This window comes from Entelurus aequoreus, linkage group LG22 (genome assembly GCF_033978785.1).
Source record: "Entelurus aequoreus isolate RoL-2023_Sb linkage group LG22, RoL_Eaeq_v1.1, whole genome shotgun sequence".
Classification (NCBI taxonomy): Eukaryota; Metazoa; Chordata; class Actinopteri; order Syngnathiformes; family Syngnathidae; genus Entelurus; species Entelurus aequoreus.
In genome coordinates, this window is record NC_084752.1 from 8077232 (window position 1) to 8099483 (window position 22252).

The 22252-nt window shown below is 38.4% G+C and overlaps 1 protein-coding gene across 1 annotated transcript in view; it reads left to right on the top strand.

The window, feature by feature from the left end:
• LOC133639875 (type II inositol 3,4-bisphosphate 4-phosphatase-like) overlaps positions 1-21508 on the top strand; it is a 219577-nt gene extending 198069 nt beyond the window's left edge. Inside the window, exon 6 of the mRNA XM_062033539.1 lies at positions 20439-21508. Within this exon, the coding sequence (XP_061889523.1) occupies positions 20439-20472 (34 nt within the window). The 3' untranslated portion in view covers positions 20473-21508. The remainder of the gene's footprint in view (positions 1-20438) is intronic.
• Positions 21509-22252: the final 744 nt, after the last annotated feature.

Here is a 22252-nt window from a genome sequence, read left to right on the forward strand (position 1 = left end):
TATATTTGTTTCATCCTTCTAGCTATAGTGGAAAGGGGGGCCCTCACAACCTACTGACCAAAACGTGGGTCCACACAAAGTAGGCAAGACGTGTGTGCGTGTGTGTGTGTGTGTGTGTGTGTGTGTGTGTGTGTGTGTGTGTGTGTGTGTGTGTGTGTGTGTGTGTGTGTGTGTGTGTGTGTGTGTGTGTGTGTGTGTGTGTGTGTGTGTGTGTGTGTGTGTGTGTGTGTGTGTGTGTGTGTGTGTGTGTGTGTGTGTTGCTGTCCTTAAAAATGGCCAACTCGCTTAACTTATTACTATGCGTGTGTATGGTCAAATCTACCTAGCAACAGCGGTCGGTCCTCACAACTACGAAAGTGAAATATTTTTTTTACTTTGTGTGTTTTGCATTCTGAAGTGAGGTTGCAACTCTCTACTCCCATCTAGTGCTTCATATATTTTATTCATCCTTCTAGCTATAGTGGAAAGGGGGGCCCTCACAACCTACTGACCAAAACGTGGGTCCACACAAAGTAGGCAAGACGTGTGTGTGTGTGTGTTTGTGTGTGTGTGTGTTTGCTGTCCTTAAAAATGGCCAACTCGCATAACTTATTACTATGCGTGTGTATGGTCAAATCTACCTAGCAACAGCGGTCGGTCCTCACGACTACGAAAGTGAAATATTTTTTTTACTTTGTGTGTTTTGCATTCTGAAGTGAGGTTGCAACTCTCTACTCCCATCTAGTGCTTGATATATTTGTTTCATCCTTCTAGCTATAGTGCAGGGGTCACCAACCTTTTTGAAACCAAGAGCTACTTCTTGGGTACTAATTAATGCGAAGGGTTACCAGTTTGATACACACTTAAATAAATTGCCAGAAATAGCCAATTTGCTCAATTTACCTTTAACTCTATGTTATTATTAATAATTAATTATATTTATCTTTGTGGAAACACTGATCATCTTAATGATTTCTCACAATAAATATATATAGAAACAGATAAATATCAATATGCAACACTTTATTTTTATATTTTCTCGAAGTGCACATTTTTCAAATTGAACATTTTCAAATGATCACTTCTAAGACAGTCTTGTGAAATCACAATATCACATTTTAACTAGCTAGCCACTAACATTTTTGAACAAATCATGCATTACTTTGCACCATGTTTGTACAAATAACTCATGTGAAATACAAAAGTCAACTCTCAAATTATTAAATAAATCATGTCACACTTTGAACTGGACACCAAATCTGTTATCTGTTTCTTTGTCAGTTAGTGAAGACCAAGTCTTTCAAATATTTTCTTGGATTTTCAAATTCTATTTGAGTTTTGTCTCTCTTAGAATTAAAAATGTCGAGCAAAGCAAGACCAGCTTGCTAGTAAATAAATACAATTTAAAAAATAGAGGCAGCTCACTGGTAAGTGCTGCTATTTGAGCTATTTTTAGAACAGGCCAGCGGGCTACTCATCTGGTCCTTACGGGCTACCCGCGGGCACCGCGTTGGTGACCCCTGCTATAGTGGAAAGGGGGGCCCTCACAACCTACTGACCAAAACGTGGGTCCACACAAAGTAGGCAAGACGTGTGTGTACGTGTTTGTGTGTGTGTGCTTGTGTGTGTGAGCTTTGCTTGCAGTCCAGGTAATTGGAGGACATGTTCAGTTACGGTCAAAATCCCCCCAGCTGGAGAACTGATGGGATTTGCGGCGGATGGTTGATGAAATATTTTTAAAGCTCAAATGATAAAGTCAATTAGAGCCGCCATGAGGCTGTAATTTATAGTGCATGCAGTGCTTTAAAGTCAGGGGTCCTTAATCTTTTTGACCTCGGGCCCCAAGTTTTCCACCACAGAGAGGCCAGGGACCCACTCAAATATTAACACTCAATTCTTGAATTTAATCATATTTAATAATTATTTGTAATCTATTTAGTTTGCAATCTTGTCAAACGATATGAAACTGTTTGTTATACTTGTATAGCGCTTTTCTACCTTCAAGGTACTCGAAGCGCTTTGACACTATTATAATAATAATATTAATAATAGATTTTATTTGTAAAAAAAAAAAAAGAAAGCATTTTACATTGAGTAAACAACCTCAAAGTGCTACAGTGTATAAAAAATAAAAAAAATACAATTAAAAAATTAAAATAAGATACAGAGCCCCTAAAGCAGGGGTCACCAACGCGGTGCCCGCGGGCACCAGGTAGCCCGTAAGGACCAGATGAGTAGCCCGCTGGCCTGTTCTAAAAATAGCTCAAATAGCAGCACTTACCAGTGAGCTGCCTCTATTTTTTAAATTTGATTTATTTACTAGCAAGCTGGTCTCGCTTTGCCCGACATTTTTAATTCTAAGAGAGACAAAACTCAAATAGAATTTGAAAATCCAAGAAAATATTTTAAAGACTTGGTCTTCACTTGTTTAAATAATTTCATTAATTTTTTTACTTTGCTTCTTATAACTTTCAGAAAGACAATTTTAGAGAAAAAATACAACCTTAAAAATGATTTTAAGATTTTTAAACACATATACCTTTTTACCTTTTAAATTCCTTCCTCTTCTTTCCTGACAATTTAAATCAATGTTCAAGTCAATTTATTTTTTTTATTGTAAAGAATAATAAATACATTTTAATTTAATTCTTCATTTTAGCTTCTGTTTTTTCGACGAAGAATATTTGTGAAATATTTCTTCAAACTTATTATGATTAAAATTCAAAAAAATTATTCTGGCAAATCTAGAAAATCTGTAGAATCAAATTTAAATCTTTTTTCAAAGTCTTTTGAATTTCTTTTAAAATTTATGTTCTGGGAAATCTAGAAGAAATAATGATTTGTCTTTGTTAGAAATATAGCTTGGTCCAATTTGTTATATATTCTAACAAAGTGCAGATTGGATTTTAACCTATTTAAAACATGTCATCAAAATTCTAAAATTAATCTTAATCAGGAAAAATTACTAATGATGTTCCATAAATTATTTTTTACATTTTTTCAAAAACATTCGAATTAACTAGTTTTTCTCTTCTTTTTTTCGGTTGAATTTTGAATTTTAAAGAGTCGAAATTGAAGATAAACTATGTTTCAAAATGTAATTGTCATTTTTTTCGTGTTTTCTCCTCTTTTAAACCGTTCAATTAAGTGTCAATATCATTAATTATTAATAATAACACAGAGTTAAAGGTACATTGAGCAAATTGGCTATTTCTGGCAATTTATTTAAGTGTGTATCAAACTGGTAGCCCTTCGCATTAATCAGTACCCAAGAAGTAGCTCTTGGTTCAGAAAGGTTGGTGACTCCTGGTCTATAGTGACGCCAAGAATGGTGACTTTGGGACGCACATCATTTTGCAATGGTCCCAAGTCAGTGAGGGTCGGACCAAAAACTGAAATTTCCGTTTTTCCCTCATTCATTATTAAAAAATTCTGGGCTAACCAAGCCCTGATGTCGCATGGACAATTGAGAAGGGGTGTCAAGGGGCCGTGGCCTTTTGAAATCGACGTATAAATTTGTCAGTCATCTGCATAAAAGTGATAATACACTCCATGCTTCTTAAAAATCTCTCCAAGAGACACTTACGTCATGTGTTGCCTTCATTATAAGACTTATATAAGGCTTTTCAATTTTTGCGGCTCCAGACAGATTCGTTTTTTTGTATTTTTAGTCCAATATGGCTCTTTCAACGTTTTGGGTTGCCGACCCTGAGTTAGGCGCACGCTGTCGTCATCATGCAAAGCGTACGCGCGCAAGTAGCACACCGTGCATTAATGCAATTGCACTGAACATACATCTTAAAAGCAAGGAAATGGCACTCAGTTGGGCAGAAATAAAGGCACATATGGCCTCCTTATCCCGCCCCTCCTTTCTTCCGTACTCACTTGCTTCATTTCCACACTCTTCTTCTGCATAATCTTGTCACGTCCCCCAGGCATTGGAACTCACCGGCAGCGAATGAAAATAACTAACTCGGCCCTTAGTTGGCTCTCATGTGACATCAGAATGGGAAATATTACCTGGACAAGCTACGTTAATTACCCGCTGTGAGCGATAAGGATGTGGGGCGGGAGCCGTGATGAGCAGCTTTTGACCTAACATCCTTATTAAAGTTGGAATTTTGGGATGGCGTAGTCAATCATTGATCGGGGGTCTGGCTCGGCGGTGTGACACACGAGGTGAGGCGACGGGGGCCAACGAGACGACGCAGGCCTTTGGATAAATGAGGTCTGATTACGCGTCCCGAACTCGTCTCGCACTTTTTTGTTTGCGTGCCTTCTCGACCAGATGAAGGAGAGCCATTGCAATCTTTCCTTTTGGCTCCCCCGGGGTGAGGGGGGGTCACGCATAATATCCTGCCTCGTCTCCCCCCCACCCTTTTTAATATCCTCCAAAATTTCTAAAAGTCCCTTTGTAGGAAGATAATGGCCTAAAGCAGGGATTCTCAACGCGTTTGCAGCCTGAAATTAAGTCCCAAATTGCAGCGATCGTAACTTTATTTTGAAAATAACTTTATTTTGAAAGGCGAGTCTGACGTAAATACTTCAAATTAGGGATGTCCGATAATGGCTTTTTGCCGATATTCCGATATTGTCCAACTCTTTAATTACCGATACCGATATCAACCGATATATACAGTCGTGGGATGAACACATTATTATGCCTAATTTGGACAACCAGGTATGGTGAAGATAAAAAAATAAAATAAAATAAAATAATATAAATGATAAATAAATGATAAATGGGTTATACTTGTATAGCGCTTTTCTACCTTCAAGGTACTCAAAGCGCTTTGACAGTATTTCCACATTCACCCATTCACACACACATTCACACACTGATGGAGGGAGCTGCCATGCAAGGCGCTACCAGCAGCCATCAGGAGCAAGGGTGAAGTGTCTTGCCCAAGGACACAACGGACGTGACTAGGATGGTAGAAGGTGGGGATTGAACCCAAGTAACCAGCAACCCTCCGATTGCTGGCACAGCCACTCTACCAACTTCGCCACGCCGTCCCCAATAAATTATAAAAAATTATATAAATTATATAAATTATATATTATATATTAAATATTATTATTATACATCATATATTATTATATATATTATATAAAATTATTATAAGATCAATAAATTAAAAACATTTTCTTGAATGAAAAAGAAAGTAAAACAATATAAAAACAGTTACATAGAAACTAGTAATGAATGAAAATGAGTAAAATTAACTGTTAAAGTTTAGTACTATTAGTGGAGCAGCAGCACGCACAATCATGTGTGCTTACGGACTGTATCCCTTGCAGACTGTATTGATATATATTGATATATAATGTAGGAAGCAGAATATTAATAACAGAAAGAAACAACCCTTTTGTGTGAATGAGTGTAAATGGGGGAGGGAGGTTTTTGGGGTCGGTGCACTAATTGTAAGTGTATCTTGTGTTTTTTATGTGGATTAAATTTTTTTTTTTTAAAAACGATACCGATACCGATAATAAAGAAAAACGATACCGATAATTTCCGATGTTACATTTTAAAGCATTTATCGGCCGATAATATCGGCCTGCCGATATTATCGGCCGATAAATGCTTTAAAATGTAATATCGGAAACATCTCTACTTCAAATATATTTAGTATATTGTAGTGTTGTCTCAAAAACGATACCGATAATAAATAAAAAAAAACGATACAGATAAATTCCAATAATACATTTTAAAGCATTTATCGGCCGATAATATCGGCAGGCCGATATTATCGGCCGATAAATGCTTTAAAATGTAATATTGGAAACATCTCTACTTCAAATATATTTAGTATACCGTAGTGTTGTCTCAATAACAATACTGTGGTACCGTTACTTAATCATAATTCGATACTTTTCAAAGTAAAGGCTCCTAATTTGGCTGCTGACATACGCAGTAACATCAAAATTATGAGGGACAAGCTGTATAAAATGGATTATTATTCCACTTGGTTATTTTCTGTTTTATCATGTTCAATCAATCAATCAATGTTTATTTATATAGCCCTAAATCACTAGTGTCTCAAAGGGCTGTACAAGCCACAACGACATCCTCGGTGTCGAGTGGGTCTGACATAATATTGTGAAAGTCCAACACATCAGCGAAAGTCCAGTCCATGGTGGGGCCAGCGGGAACCATCCCGAGTGGAGACGGGTCAGCAGCGTAGAGATGTCCCCATCTGATGGACAGGCTAGCGGTCCACCCCGGAGCAGAGTAGAAAAGAAAAGAAAAGAAACGGCAGATCAACTGGTCTAAAAAGGGAGTCTATTTAAAGGCTAGAGTATACAAATGAGTTTTAAGATGAGACTTAAATGCTTCTACTGAGGTAGCATCTCTAACTTTTACCGGGAGGGCATTCCATAGTATTGGAGCCCGAATAGAAAACGCTCTATAGCCCGCAGACTTTTTTTGGGCTCTGGGAATCACTAATAAGCCGGAGTTCTTTGAACGCAGATTTCTTGCCGGGACATATGGTACAATACAATCGTCAAGATAGGCAGGAGCTTGACCGTGTAGTATTTTATACGTAAGTAGTAAAACCTTAAAGTCGCATCTTAGGTGCACAGGAAGCCAGTGCAAGTGAGCCAGTATAGGCGTAATATGATCAAACTTTCTTGTTTTTGTCAAAAGTCTAGCAGCCGCATTTTGTACCATCTGTAATCTTTTAATGCTAGACATAGGGAGGCCCGAAAATAATACGTTACAGTAATCGAGACGAGATGTAACGAACGCATGGATAATGATCTCAGCATCGCTTGTGGACAAAATGGAACGAATTTTAGCGATATTACGGAGATGAAAGAAGGCCGTTTTAGTAACACTCTTAATGTGTGACTCAAACGAGAGAGTTGGGTCGAAGATAATACCCAGATTCTTTACCGAGTCGCCTTGTTTAATTGTTTGGTTGTCAAATGTTAAGGTGGTATTATTAAATAGATGTTGGTGTCTAGCAGGACCGATAATCAGCATTTCCGTTTTCTTAGCGTTGAGTTGCAAAAAGTTAGCGGACATCCATTGTTTAATTTCATTAAGACACGCCTCCAGCTGACTACAATCCGGCGTGTTGGTCAGCTTTAGGGGCATGTAGAGTTGAGTGTCATCAGCATAACAGTGAAAGCTAACACCGTATTTGCGTATAATGTCACCCAGCGGCAGCATGTAAATACTAAAGAGTGCAGGGCCAAGAACTGAACCCTGGGGAACTCCGCACGTTACCTTAACATAGTCCGAGGTCACATTGTTATGGGAGACACACTGCATCCTGTCAGTAAGATAAGAGTTAAACCAAGACAAGGCTAAGTCTGACATCCCAATACGTGTTTTGATACGCTCTAATAAAATATTATGATCAACTGTATCGAAAGCGGCGCTAAGATCAAGAAGCAGCAACATAGATGAAGCATCAGAATCCATCGTTAGCAATAGATCATTAGTCATTTTTGCGAGGGCTGTCTCCGTAGAGTGATTTGCCCTGAAACCGGATTGAAAAGGTTCACAGAGATTGTTAGTCACTAAGTGTTCATTTAGCTGCTGTGCGACAATTTTTTCGAGAATTTTCGAGATAAACGGTAGGTGGGACACCGGCCGGTAGTTCACCATGAGGTCAGGATCGAGGTTAGGTCTTTTGAGTAGAGGATGAATAACCGCTTTTTTGAATGCTAGAGGAACAGTACCAGAGGAAAGTGATAGGTTTATAATATTTAACACTGATGGACCTAATAAAACAAAAAGCTCCTTGATAAGTTTCCCAGGAATTGGGTCAAGTAAACATGTTGTTTGTTTTGTCCCATTTACACATTTTAACAATTCCTCCAATGTTATTTCATCAAAGAGAGAGAAACTATTTTGGAGGGCAATGTCCGTCGTATATACAGTCATATTTGTGTTAATAGAACCCAGTTGTAGCTGGGATGCGTTGTCTTTAATCTCTTTTCTGATGACTTCAATTTTCTTATTAAAGAAATTCATAAAGTCATCTGCTGAGTGGGTGGAGCTACTGGGAGGAGTCCCTTGTTGGGTTAGCGATGCTACTGTACTAAACAAAAATTTAGGATCATTTTTGTTGAGGTGGATGAGATTTGAGTAATATTTAGCTTTAGCTGAGGTAAGCATGCGTTTATAAGTTATTAAACTATCACTCCATGCTTGATGGAAAACCTCAAGTTTAGTCGCACGCCATTTGCGTTCCAGATTTCTACATGATAATTTCTGGGCTTTAGTTTCTTCTGTAAACCATGGGGTACGCCTTTTAGGGGCCCTTTTTAGCTTTAGCGGTGCTACAATATCAATGGTGTCGCGCAGGGCGTCGTTAAAGTTGTTAGTGATGTTATCAATAGAGCCCACATAATTTGGGAAAGGTGCCATTACTGAAGGCAGTAGGTCAGTAAGAGTCGTCGTTGTGGCAGTATTAATGTTGCGGCTGCTATAGTAGTTATTATTATTATTATTAGTTTGTTGACAATGAGTCCGAACTTCGAATTTTATAAGGTAATGATCGGACATTACTTTAGTGTACGGGAGTATCGTAACTTTAGAGGTGGTGACACCCCTGACAAGCACTAGATCTATCGTATTACCGTTGCGATGCGTGGGTTCATTTATTATTTGTGTAAGACCACAGCTATCAATTATAGTCTGGAGCGCCACGCATGGAGGGTCCGATGGGGTATTCATATGGATGTTAAAGTCTCCCATTATGATTATATTGTCGGCGTGCGTCACTAGATCAGCAACGAACTCTGAAAATTCATTGATAAAGTCCGAATAGGGCCCAGGGGGGCGGTAGATGACAGCCAGGTGGAGAGGCAGCGGTGTGACAAACCTCATAGTGAGCACCTCAAACGAGTTATATTTATTATTTAGGTCCGAGGTAAGGCTAAAGTTTTTGTTGTATATTAGTGCAACACCCCCACCCCTTTTAATGGGGCGGGCAATATGCGTTCCCGCATAGCCAGGAGGAGACGCCTCACCCAGCGCAAAAAATTCGTCTGGTTTGAGCCAGGTCTCGGCTAGACCAACGACATCAAGATTGTTGTCTCTGATGACTTCATTAACTAATAACGTTTTGGAAGACAATGACCTTATGTTTAAAAAGCCCATATTATAGGTAGTGGGCTGTTTTGAGGAGTTTTTGTTGAAAGTATCCGTAGTAGCAATATTAATAATGTTACGTTTATTATGCATAGTGCACTTTAAATAATTTCGACCATATCTAGGAATTGATATGACAGGAATTTTTAGATTGTTTGCCACCTCAGTAAAATGCATGTCCACCTCTGACGCAGAAAGAACATTATGTGAGTTGTATATTATTCTAGAAGAATTGCTATGTGTGCAGGGATTATCCAGCCTGGCGCTGGCTAGTTCTAGCTTAACAGACTCCTTATTAGCGCTTCTTTGTGGATTAGCATTTAGCTTTTTCGTTAGCCCCGCTAACAACAAAGCATTTAGCTTTGTTGTTAGCCCCGCCCGACACCCCCGCTTCTGCTTCCGAGCGCACCGCTTACGTCTCTTTCGCTGACCGTCTCCGCTGGTAGTCGACGCCGCTGCTTCAAAGGCCACTGCTGGATGTAGCTCGCGAAGAATTCCCAAGCTAGCGAGCAGGTCCATCGTACACGCATCTATCAGCCCAAAATGGCCCGATCTCTCCACATCCAGAATTGTAAGTCGGTCGTAAGTGATCACGGAGTGAACACGCTGTGAGCCAGCCATGAAATTGACTGAATTGCGGGGTATTTTTGCCCTCACTTCCAGGAGCGCTCGCACGAAGCCGCTGCTCTGAAGCGCAGCCATCTTGGAAGATGTTCTATCTACACTTATATTAAAATGTAATAAGCACTTATTTTTCTGTTGTCTGGATACTTTACTTTAGTTTTGGCTGACACTACAAACTTGGGCATCAATCCGATACCAAGTAGTTACAGGATGATACATTGGTCATAACTAAAGTTCTCCTGTGTCCAGGGACATATTTCCTGAGTTTATAAACAATAAAAAAATGACAAAATATTTTGTGATAATAACAAATATTGATGTAATCATTGTAGTATCAGGCCTCGAATTTTAACTTTTTAAGGTCAAGGTAAGTGTTTCCTTAAAGGAGGGCTCATATTTTAGGCTGCGGCTCCAAAGCATGCATGCATATATATATATATATATATATATATATATATATATATATATATATATATATATATATATATATATATATATATATATATTTTTTTTTTTTTTTATTATTATTTTTTTTTATTATTATTATTATTATTATTAATTTTTTTTTTTTTATTTATTTTATTTTATGTATTTTTTTATTTTTTATTTCATGATGCCTTTTTCTCTATTTTTACATTTTGATAGTTATGTACATTTATAGGTACATGTTGATGATGTATCGGGACAGATCCGTTAAGAGTTTGAGCAGAAATATGTCTTATAGAAATTAACTATACACAATAACACAATAACAAAATGCTGTGTCATTTTTTGAAGTAAAACCTTTGTGACATGAAAAAAACACAAGTAATGTCAAGCAAACAACAACCTTGTGTTGACTTTTTGATGTTAATATAAAACTCAAAGCAGTTTGGCTAATGAAGAAAAGTTAAATAAACAAGCTCTGTTCTTGTCTTGATTCAGTACAACAGTTTGGCCAACAAAAATAAAAGAGTGACACCTCTCACGTCGAATACACAATCTTCACGGCCTGCTTTCAATTTGATGAGATGACAAAACATTTGAACTAGTATTGCTTACAGTGAGAGGACAAGTGCGTCTGTCTCCAATATTGTCCACACCTGTCTCCATCTAAGCACTGTGGAGTGTCTTGGAGGGTGGGGGCTGTATTCGTATTCAATAAGTTGTCTTTTCCCGTTTGAATGTTAGACCATTTCGAGATGCCGGTATGACTGCATTGGTGTGGACTGGTCTTCTAAAGCTTTAGTAAAACTTGATAATATTCCTATTCTGTCTTGATGGTCCTTCTTACTCAGCATATATGTCATCTAAAGAACTTTGGGATTGACCAGTGACTTTAATTCCCTGAGAGGGAAGGCTGGTCATGCTAACGTTATCATATCCCCAGGAATTGTCATATCTGGCGTCTTTATGTGAAAGATTAGCGATTAGCTGCTAGGAACCTCACCAGTGACCGATGTTTAGGTCTTGGCGGAGGTCTGCGCCCTCTGGAAATAACATTTCCTGAGGTAAAGCAAGCAGAGCAGATGCAATAAAAGCTTGTTTTGCGGTTAAAAGAATCTCCTCAGGTGCACACCGAGTAGAGGAGGCCTCTGCTGTTGTTATTCCGTAATATGTTATGATTATGCGCGACTAATGCCAGAGCAGGTTTTTTTTCCCCAAAATTACCAATGAACGGAAATTTTTTCAAATTTCCATAACTCCCACATTTTTTATCCGATTCAAACTGTTCCAACTTCAAAATATTCAGCCTGTTCAGGAATTATGTGCCCTCCTTCAATAGTTCAAAAGAATTCCCGGATTTCTTTGAATTCCCAATTTTTAGGGACATTTCCCCCATTCAAAATGAATGATCCATTTTTCAAACTTCCACAATTCCCAAATTTTTCAACCAATTCAAACAATTCCAAGTTCAACACATTCAATTCATCCTGGAAATTCAAATTTAAAATTCAAATTTCCAGGAATTCCGGTTTTTTTATAACCTTTTTTCCAACCTTTTTTAGTGCGATGATTCCTTCCACATTTTTGAACCCACTTCAACCGTCCCACCATCAAAACATTCCTCTTAACCAGGACAAAAAAACGAAGTTGTTTTTTAAACTGTAAAAACTACCGGTTTTCCAGGAATTCCGTGATACCATTTCTCAATTAAAAATGTTACTACTTCAACATTTCTCGACCGATTTGAACAATTTTAACACCAACCATTCCAACTCATTCAGAACATTCAAATGTTTTAGCATTTTAAAAAAAAATATCCCTCTTTTCCCGAAATTCCCATTGATATGAATGTGGCATTTTCCAAAGTTCCACAACTCCGATATTTTTTTTATCCGATTCATACTCTGTATACTAGTTTCTCTTTGTCTGCAGATGTCTGTGTAGTGTCTGAGGCATTGGAATGTGGCAGAGATGCATCTCCCCTCCTTATCTTATCAGTGTTGGATGCATTCCTTTCTGGAGGGTGGGGGCTGTTTTCGTATTTAATAAGTTGTCTTTTCCCGTTTGAATGTTAGACCATTTCGAGATGCCGGTATGATCGCATTGGTGTGGACTGCTCTCCTAAAGCTTTAGTAAAACTTGATAATATTCCTATTCTGTCTTGATGGTCCTTCTTACTCAGCATATATGTCATCTAAAGAACTTTGGGATTGACCAGTGACTTTAATTCCCTGAGAGGGAAGGCTGGTCAGACGCAACACATGCTAACGTTATCACATCCCCAGGAATTGTCATATCTGGTCCAACATGGCGTCTTTATGTGAAAGATTAGCGATTAGCTGCTAGGAACCTCACCAGTGACCAATGTTTAGGTCTTGGCGGAGGTCTGCGCCCTCTGGAAAGAACATTTCCTGAGGTAAAGCAAGCAGAGCAGATGCAATAAAAGCTTGTTTTGCGGTTAAAAGAATCTCCTCAGGTGCACACCGAGTAGAGGAGGCCTCTGCTGTTGTTATTCCGTAATATGTTATGATTATGCGCGACTAATGCCAGAGCAGGTTTTTTTTTCCCGAAATTACCATTGAACGGAAACATTTTCAAATTTCCATAACTCCCACATTTTTTATCCGATTCAAACTGTTCCAACTTCAAAATATTCCGCCTGTTCAGGAATTATGTGCCCTCCTTCAATAGTTCAAAAGAATTCCCGGATTTCTTTGAATTCCCAATTTTTAGGGACATTTTCCCCATTCAAAATGAATGATCCATTTTTCAAACTTCCACAATTCCCACATTTTTCAACCAATTCAAACCATTCCACATTCAACACATTCAATTCATCCTGGAAATTCAAACAATAATTTTTCCACGTTCAACAAATTTCCAGGAATTCCTGTTTTTTTCTAACCTTATTTCCAACCTTCTTTAGTGCGATGACTCCTTCCACATTTTTGAACCCACTTCAACCGTCCCACCACCAAAACATTCCTCTTAACCAGGACAAAAAAATGAAGTTGTTTTTTAAACTGTAAAAACTACCGGTTTTCCAGGAATTCCGTGATACCATTTCTCAATTAAAAATGTTACTACTTCAACATTTCTCGACCGATTTGAACAATTTTAACACCAACCATTCCAACTCATTCAGAACATTCAAATGTTTTAGCATTTAAAAAAAAAAAATCCCTCTTTTCCCAAAATTCCCATTGATATGAATGGGACATTTTTCAAAGTTCCACAACTCCGATATTTTTTTATCTGATTCATACTCTGTATACTTGTTTCTCTTTGTCTGCCGATGTCTGTGTAGTGTCTTAGGCATTGTAATGTGGCAGAGATGCATCCCCCCTCCTTATCTTATCAGTGTTGGATGCATTCCTTTCTGGAGGGTGGGGGCTGTTTTCGTATTCAATAAGTTGTCTTTTCCCGTTTGAATGTTAGACCATTTCGAGATGCCGGTATGACCGCATTGGTGTGGACTGCTCTCCTAAAGCTTTAGTAAAACTTGATAATATTCCTATTCTGTCTTGATGGTCCTTCTTACTCAGCATACATGTCATCTAAAGAACTTTGGGATTGACCAGTGACTTTAATTCCCTGAGAGGGAAGGCTGGTCAGACGCAACACATGCTAACGTTATCACATCCCCAGGAATTGTCATATCTGGTCCGACATGGCGTCTTTATGTGAAGGATTAGCGATTAGCTGCTAGGAACCTCACCAGTGCCCGATGTTTAGGTCTTGGCGGAGGTCTGCGCCCTCTGGAAATAACATTTCCTGAGGTAAAGCAAGCAGAGCAGATGCAATAAAAGCTTGTTTTGCGGTTAAAATAATCTCCTCAGGTGCACACCGAGTAGAGGAGGCCTCTGCTGTTGTTATTCCGTAACATGTTATGATTATGCGCGACTAATGCCAGAGCAGGTTTTTTTTTCCCGAAATTACCATTGAACGGAAAATTTTTCAAATTTCCATAACTCCCACATTTTTTATCCGATTCAAACTGTTCCAACTTCAAAATATTCCGCCTGTTCAGGAATTATGTGCTCTCCTTCAATAGTTCAAAAGAATTCCCGGATTTCTTTGAATTCCCAATTTTTAGGGACATTTTTCCCATTCAAAATGAATGATCCATTTTTCAAACTTCCACAATTCCCACATTTTTCAACCAATTCAAACCATTCAACACATTCAATTCATCCTGGAAATTCAAACAACCATTTTTCCACGTTCAACAAATTTCCAGGAATTCCTGTTTTTTTCTAACCTTATTTCCAACCTTCTTTAGTGCGATGACTCCTTCCACATTTTTGAACCCACTTCAACCGTCCCACCATCAAAACATTCCTCTTAACCAGGACAAAAAAACAAAGTTGTTTTTTGAACTGTAAAAACTACCGGTTTTCCAGGAATTCCGTAATACCATTTCTCAATTAAATATGTTACTACTTCAACGTTTCTCGACCGATTTGAACAATTTTAACACCAACCATTCCAACTCATTCAGAACATTCAAATGTTTTAGCATTTAAAAAAAAAATATCCCTCTTTTCCCGAAATTCCCATTGATATGAATGGGACATTTTTCAAAGTTCCACAACTCCGATATTTTTTTATCCGATTCATACTCTGTATACTTGTTTCTCTTTGTCTGCAGATGTCTGTGTAGTGTCTTAGGCATTGGAATGTGGCAGAGATGCATCCCCCCTCCTTATCTTATCAGTGTTGGATGCATTCCTTTCTGGAGGGTGGGGGCTGTTTTCGTATTCAATAAGTTGTCTTTTCCCGTTTGAATGTTAGACCATTTCGAGATGCCGGTATGACTGCATTGGTGTGGACTGCTCTCCTAAAGCTTTAGTAAAACTTGATAATATTCCTATTCTGTCTTGATGGTCCTTCTTACTCAGCATATATGTCATCTAAAGAACTTTGGGATTGACCAGTGACTTTAATTCCCTGAGAGGGAAGGCTGGTCAGACGCAACACATGCTAACGTTATCACATCCCCAGGAATTGTCATATCTGGTCCGACATGGCGTCTTTATGTGAAGGATTAGCGATTAGCTGCTAGGAACCTCACCAGTGCCCGATGTTTAGGTCTTGGCGGAGGTCTGCGCCCTCTGGAAATAACATTTCCTGAGGTAAAGCAAGCAGAGCAGATGCAATAAAAGCTTGTTTTGCGGTTAAAATAATCTCCTCAGGTGCACACCGAGTAGAGGAGGCCTCTGCTGTTGTTATTCCGTAACATGTTATGATTATGCGCGACTAATGCCAGAGCAGGTTTTTTTTTCCCGAAATTACCATTGAACGGAAAATTTTTCAAATTTCCATAACTCCCACATTTTTTATCCGATTCAAACTGTTCCAACTTCAAAATATTCCGCCTGTTCAGGAATTATGTGCTCTCCTTCAATAGTTCAAAAGAATTCCCGGATTTCTTTGAATTCCCAATTTTTAGGGACATTTTTCCCATTCAAAATGAATGATCCATTTTTCAAACTTCCACAATTCCCACATTTTTCAACCAATTCAAACCATTCAACACATTCAATTCATCCTGGAAATTCAAACAACCATTTTTCCACGTTCAACAAATTTCCAGGAATTCCTGTTTTTTTCTAACCTTATTTCCAACCTTCTTTAGTGCGATGACTCCTTCCACATTTTTGAACCCACTTCAACCGTCCCACCATCAAAACATTCCTCTTAACCAGGACAAAAAAACAAAGTTGTTTTTTGAACTGTAAAAACTACCGGTTTTCCAGGAATTCCGTAATACCATTTCTCAATTAAATATGTTACTACTTCAACGTTTCTCGACCGATTTGAACAATTTTAACACCAACCATTCCAACTCATTCAGAACATTCAAATGTTTTAGCATTTAAAAAAAAAATATCCCTCTTTTCCCGAAATTCCCATTGATATGAATGGGACATTTTTCAAAGTTCCACAACTCCGATATTTTTTTATCCGATTCATACTCTGTATACTTGTTTCTCTTTGTCTGCAGATGTCTGTGTAGTGTCTTAGGCATTGGAATGTGGCAGAGATGCATCCCCCCTCCTTATCTTATCAGTGTTGGATGCATTCCTTTCTGGAGGGTGGGGGCTGTTTTCGTATTCAATAAGTTGTCTTTTCCCGTTTGAATGTTAGACCATTTCGAGATGCCGGTATGACTGCATTGGTGTGGACTGCTCTCCTAAAGCTTTAGTAAAACTTGATAATATTCCTATTCTGTCTTGATGGTCCTTCTTACTCAGCATATATGTCATCTAAAGAACTTTGGGATTGACCAGTGACTTTAATTCCCTGAGAGGGAAGGCTGGTCAGACGCAACACATGCTAACGTTATCACATCCCCAGGAATTGTCATATCTGGTCCGACATGGCGTCTTTATGTGAAGGATTAGCGATTAGCTGCTAGGAACTTAAACTTGTTTAGGTCTTGGCGGAGGTCTGCGCCCTCTGGAAATAACATTTCCTGAGGTAAAGCAAGCAGAGCAGATGCAATAAAAGCTTGTTTTGCGGTTAAAAGAATCTCCTCAGGTGCACACCGAGTAGAGGAGGCCTCTGCTGTTGTTATTCCGTAATATGTTATGATTATGCGCGACTAATGCCAGAGCAGTTTTTTTTCTACCGGTACTTGTGATTTATCTCCCGTATTTAGAGCATACAAATAGTATTACAGCTGGAGCGGCTCAGTGCACCGAATAAACACTTGTGTGACTGAAAGGATTTGGTCGTCAGGTAAAAAAAAAAAAAAGGAAAACGGTTGGCTGGAAGCCACTCCACCTCATCCCGATGCCTCCGACACCTTTAAAGGATTCCAACATCCTCGATAGCTGTTGACCTCTTTTGGCTTCCACGGCGACAAATGGATTGAGCGTAATTAGCAAAGTGGAACGCATGCCGAACGGGCTCATCGTATTAGATGATGCGTCAAATTTCTACGAGTAACGTGAAGGGTTTTTTTTGTCCTGTCCAGCCATTCACGCAAATCATGTTGTTAATGTCGATGTCCATATCAGTGTTTCCCATAAACTGCCAAGATACCTGTGGCGGTGGGGGCGTGGCTATGGGCGTGGTCAGCATGACATCATCGAGTAATTTGCATCATTTACTACAATATGATTTTCTCTAAAAAGGCTCAAAAAATGTATACTTACTAATTAATAATAACAGTTTTGTTTTAAACGTCCATCCATTTTACAATATAATTACAACACTTTATGTACATATTTATATACAGATTTGAACAATAAGTTATTCACTGAAATATATTTATTAATTGTGGTTCTTACAAAAAATATATATTATAAAATATAAAAGCTAAAATGTCTCTTAAAGCTCTGCCCCTTTAATTAGTGCATACTAAATAATTGAACTTTAGCCTACTACTACAACCATATTATTTACCAGCAACATAAAGTGAAACAGAGGCAGAGGTGTCCTGCCACAGTCAGTAACAAATAAACAGAAAACAGTAGTGGTCAAATACAAATAAGGCAACAAGAGAAGTATCCTACTCTTCTCTTTTGTAAAGTAAATCTGGACAGCCTATATGGGCATCTACATCAACTATATGATTTGCCTGAGAAGCTGGACAGGACAAAAAAAAAAAAAAAAATTTTTTTTTTATTTGTGGCGGACGTAATTATTTCGTGGCGGGCCGCCACAAATAAATTAATGTGTGGGAAACACTGCATATGTGCTGTACAGATCTACTTTCCAAAAGAGAAGTGTGGGATACTTCTCTTGTTGCCTCAATCTATTTGGAACTGAGATACTGATTGGATTGAGCGTTGCTCTGGGGCCGTACTTATCAAGCTTCTTAGAGTGCCATTTTACACTTAAGTCCTGAGAATTTGCGAAATTTAGTCCTACTCTCAAACTTAAGAATAAAAGCTTTTTATCAACGTTCTTAAGTCTAAGAATCACTCCTACTCTCCACGATATTTAAGAGACCTTCAGAGGTGTCCTAAGTGGTTAGGAGTTGCCAGCAGGGGATGGCACTGAGGCGAGAGAGACGTGCGCGAACGTTCAGGGAACGGAACAATGTTTTTTTTTTTTTTATGACGAGCAGCTGATCAAACGGTATCGTTTAGACAGAGCGGATATTATTTTTGTCACAGATTTAATACTTTTCGATTCCATGTTGATTTCTGCATGTGTCTGCAGTGGGCTAGTATATATAGAGCCACCCACACCAGTTTCAAATTAGTTGCCTAATTAATGAATTGGAAAGAAAATGTTATGAGAGTAGCGTATGTGTGTGGCCGTGAGGTGAGTGACGTCAGTGAGTGTGTGGGCGAGAGAAGAGAAGAGAGGGAGCGGTAGCGTGAGTGCCGGCGGGGACTAGTTTGTTTTGTATTATTTTGTAGTTTATTGTCAAAATATACACTCCCATTGTCCACTTCAATATTTCCAAGATATTTCTTTATTCTTAGACAACGGATTCCCTTCCGTGATTGGTCATTTCTATGGACACAGAAATGACGTCACCTAAAATTCCGTTTACGGCACATAGTAATGTCGTAATTCAGCTCTGAGTGTGACACTTAAGATTCAGTCCTACACTTCGCTGAAAGTGTGAGTAAGACGCTTGATAACTAACTTTTAAGTGCAGCTTTCAGCGAAGAATTTATTTACTCTTAAGTCAACTCTTAGCAGACTTCTTAGGAGTAATTCTGAGAAGCTTGATAAGTACGGCCCCTGGTCTATTGGCAGTTTAGTGAGTCATTCAAGAAGCCCAAAAGGCTGGGCCTTCATGAGGGATGGGCTGGGAAGAGCCTTCGGCGCTCAGACTTTGGACGTAGGGTTGTCCCGATACCAATATTTTAGTGCCGGAACCTAAATGTATTTCGATACTTTTCGATACTTTTCTAAATAAAGTGGACCACATAACATGGCATTGTTGGCTTTATTTTAACAAAATAAATCTTACGGTACATTAAACAATATGTTTCTTATTGCATTGATTGATTGATTGAGAAGTTTATTGACATCTTAAATAATTGAATCCATGTAATGCTTTAAAAAGGCAAACGGATGGCACAAAAAGCCCAAAGGCTTGTTTCCATTGTGGTCCAATAATAGTTTGTCCTTAAATAAAATAGTGAACATACTAGACAACTTGTCTTTTAGTAGTAAGTAAACAAACAAAGGCTCCTAATTAGTCTGCGGACGTATGCAGTAACATATTGTGTCATTGTGGTGGAAATGTCCGAATCTTAAACAGGAACGAAAGAGAATTTGTTACAACAGTTTTATTTACTCATAATCAGATGGTACAAGGTTGGATTGGGTTGCCATGGTTACAGACGATGTCTCCGGAGACGTTGGGTGATGCGCTCTCGTGAACGAGCGCACACACACCAGACTTGGTCCAACGTGGTTAGTTATACGCTTCCTGGTGGTTCTAAGGCCATCATAACAAACAAGGTATCAATCCGATACCGAGTAGTTACAGGGTCATACATTGGTCATATTCAAAGTCCTCATGTGTCCAGGGACATATTTCCTGAGTTTAAAAAAAGGAAAAAAGATTGTGGGACAATAAACATTATCGACGTGATCATAGTAGTATCGACTAGATACGCTCTTGTACTTGGTATCATTACAGTGGATGTCAGGTGTAGATCAACACATGGCATTTGTTTACATTTTGATGCCGGTGAGCTTTTGTATCCTCCTACGGTGTGTAGTGAAGCATGTTTAGCTATTCCTCGTCCTGCAGTGATAATGATACTTGTAAGAAACATACTTTATTTGTCGCCATGGAGGCGAGGATGAGTGATTTAGAAGTAGCTAAAACACTGCCGACTGCTAGCCATGTCTTAAAGCACCTCTTCCTGAGGGTGTTTCAGTGTTGTAACTTCACCTTTATCGTCAGTTTTTAAGCCAAAATGCGTCCGTTCTCCCTTTTCTGTCTACACACTGTGTCTGCTTGTAAGTACTCTGTGATTGTGCGCTGCCGAACATGCTCCTCTGCTCGTAAAACCAGCCATGTCACGACGTCATGCCCGGGAACCGGTACTTTTCAAACAGAGTATAGTACCGTTTTTGATTCATTATAGCGATACTATACTAGTACCGGTATACCGTACAACCACACTTTGACGATTTCTGAATTGAATCGCAAACGGGATAACATCTCTGCGAAACCTTCCGCTCTGCATGTCGACATTTTGATGACTTTGAGAGCCGGATCAGACCACTAGAGCCAGACAAACCATTGGAATGTGTTTGCTTTCTGGAACCAAAACAATCCTTATTTACAATTTGTCCCTTTCTGCATTAGCTTTGGCAGTGTCATGCTGGAAAAACCCCAGTGAGACCATTGCAGTGAAAGACTCTTTGAAAATCCCTTCCACCCTTCTTCAAAGATCCCTGGGATGTTGGTTCTGTTCTGTGATGGCGAACAGAGCGACGTCCAGGCTTATAGACAAAACAAGCATCTTTTATTGTTATTTTGGATTGTTGTTGACACTGATTGTTTGAGCGTTTTCCAGGCTTGTGTTGACATTTCTTTTCATTTTCTGCTGTGGTAGCTGTGGGTAATGTAATCAGAGGAGGGTTACATTTGAAATACATTGCACCAAATTTGTCAACTACTCCTTCCGCATTTTTCAACCCACTTCAACCGCCCCACCATCAAAACATTCCTCTTAATCAGGACCAAACAACAAAGTTGTTTTTTGAACTGTAAAAACTAGCGGTTTTCCCAAAATTCCAGGAATTCCGTAATACCATTTCTCAATTAAAAATGTTACTACTTCAACATTTTTCGACCGATTTGAAAAATTCAAATTCAAATGTTTTAGCATTTAAAAAAAAAAAAAAAAAATTCCCGCTTTTCCCGAAATTCCCATTGATATGAATGGGACATTTTTCAAAGTTCCACAACTCCGATATTTTTTTATCCGATTCAAACCGTTCCAACTTCAAAACAATCAGCCTGTTCAGGAGTTATGTGCTTTCCTTCAATAATATTTTTTTTTCTTTCCAGGATTTCCTAGAATACCCAGTTTTTAGGGACATTTACCCCATTCAAAATGAATGATCCATTTTTCAAACTTCCACAATTCCCTCATTTTTCAACCAGTTCAAACCAGTCCACATTCAAGTCATCCTGGAAATTCAAATTTAGAATTCAAATTTCCAGGAATTCCTGTTTTTTTCTAATCTTTTTTCCAACCTTTTTTAGTGCGATGACTCCTTTCACATTTTTCAACCCACTTCAACCGTCCCACCATCAAAACATTCCTCTTAATCAGGACAAAAAAACTAAGTTGTTTTTTTAACTGTAAAAACTACCAGTTTTCCCAAAATTCCAGGAATTCCGTAATACTATTTCTCAATTAAAAATGTTACTACTTCAACATTTTTCGACTGATTTGAAAAATTCTAACACCAACCATTCCAACTCATTCAGAACATTCAAATGTTTTAGCATTTAAAAAAAAAAAAATTCCCGCTTTTCCCGAAATTCTCATTGATATGAATGGGACATTTTTCAAAGTTCCACAACTCCGATATTTTTTTATCCGATTCAAACCGTTCCAACTTCAAAACAATCAGCCTGTTCAGGAGTTATGTGCTTTCCTTCAATAATATTTTTTTTCTTTCCAGGATTTCCTTGAATACCCAGTTTTTAGGGACATTTACCCCATTCAAAATGAATTATCCATTTTTCAAACTTCCACAATTCCCTCATTTTTCAACCAATTCAAACCAGTCCACATTCAAGTCATCCTGGAAATTCAAATTTAAAATTCAAATTTCCAGGAATTCCTGTTTTTTTCTAACCTTTTTTCCAACCTTTTTTAGTGCGATGACTCCTTCCACATTTTTCAACCCACTTCAACCGTCCCACCTTCAAAACATTCCTCTTAATCAGGACAAAAAAACTAAATTGTTTTTTGAACTGTAAAAACTACCAGTTTTCCTGAGATTCCAGGAATTCTGTAATACCATTTCTCAATTAAAAATGTTACTACTTCAACATTTTTCGACCGATTTGAAAAATTCCAACACCAACCATTCCAACTCATTCAGAACATTCAAATGTTTTAGCATTTAAAAAAAAAAAAATTCCCGCTTTTCCCGAAATTC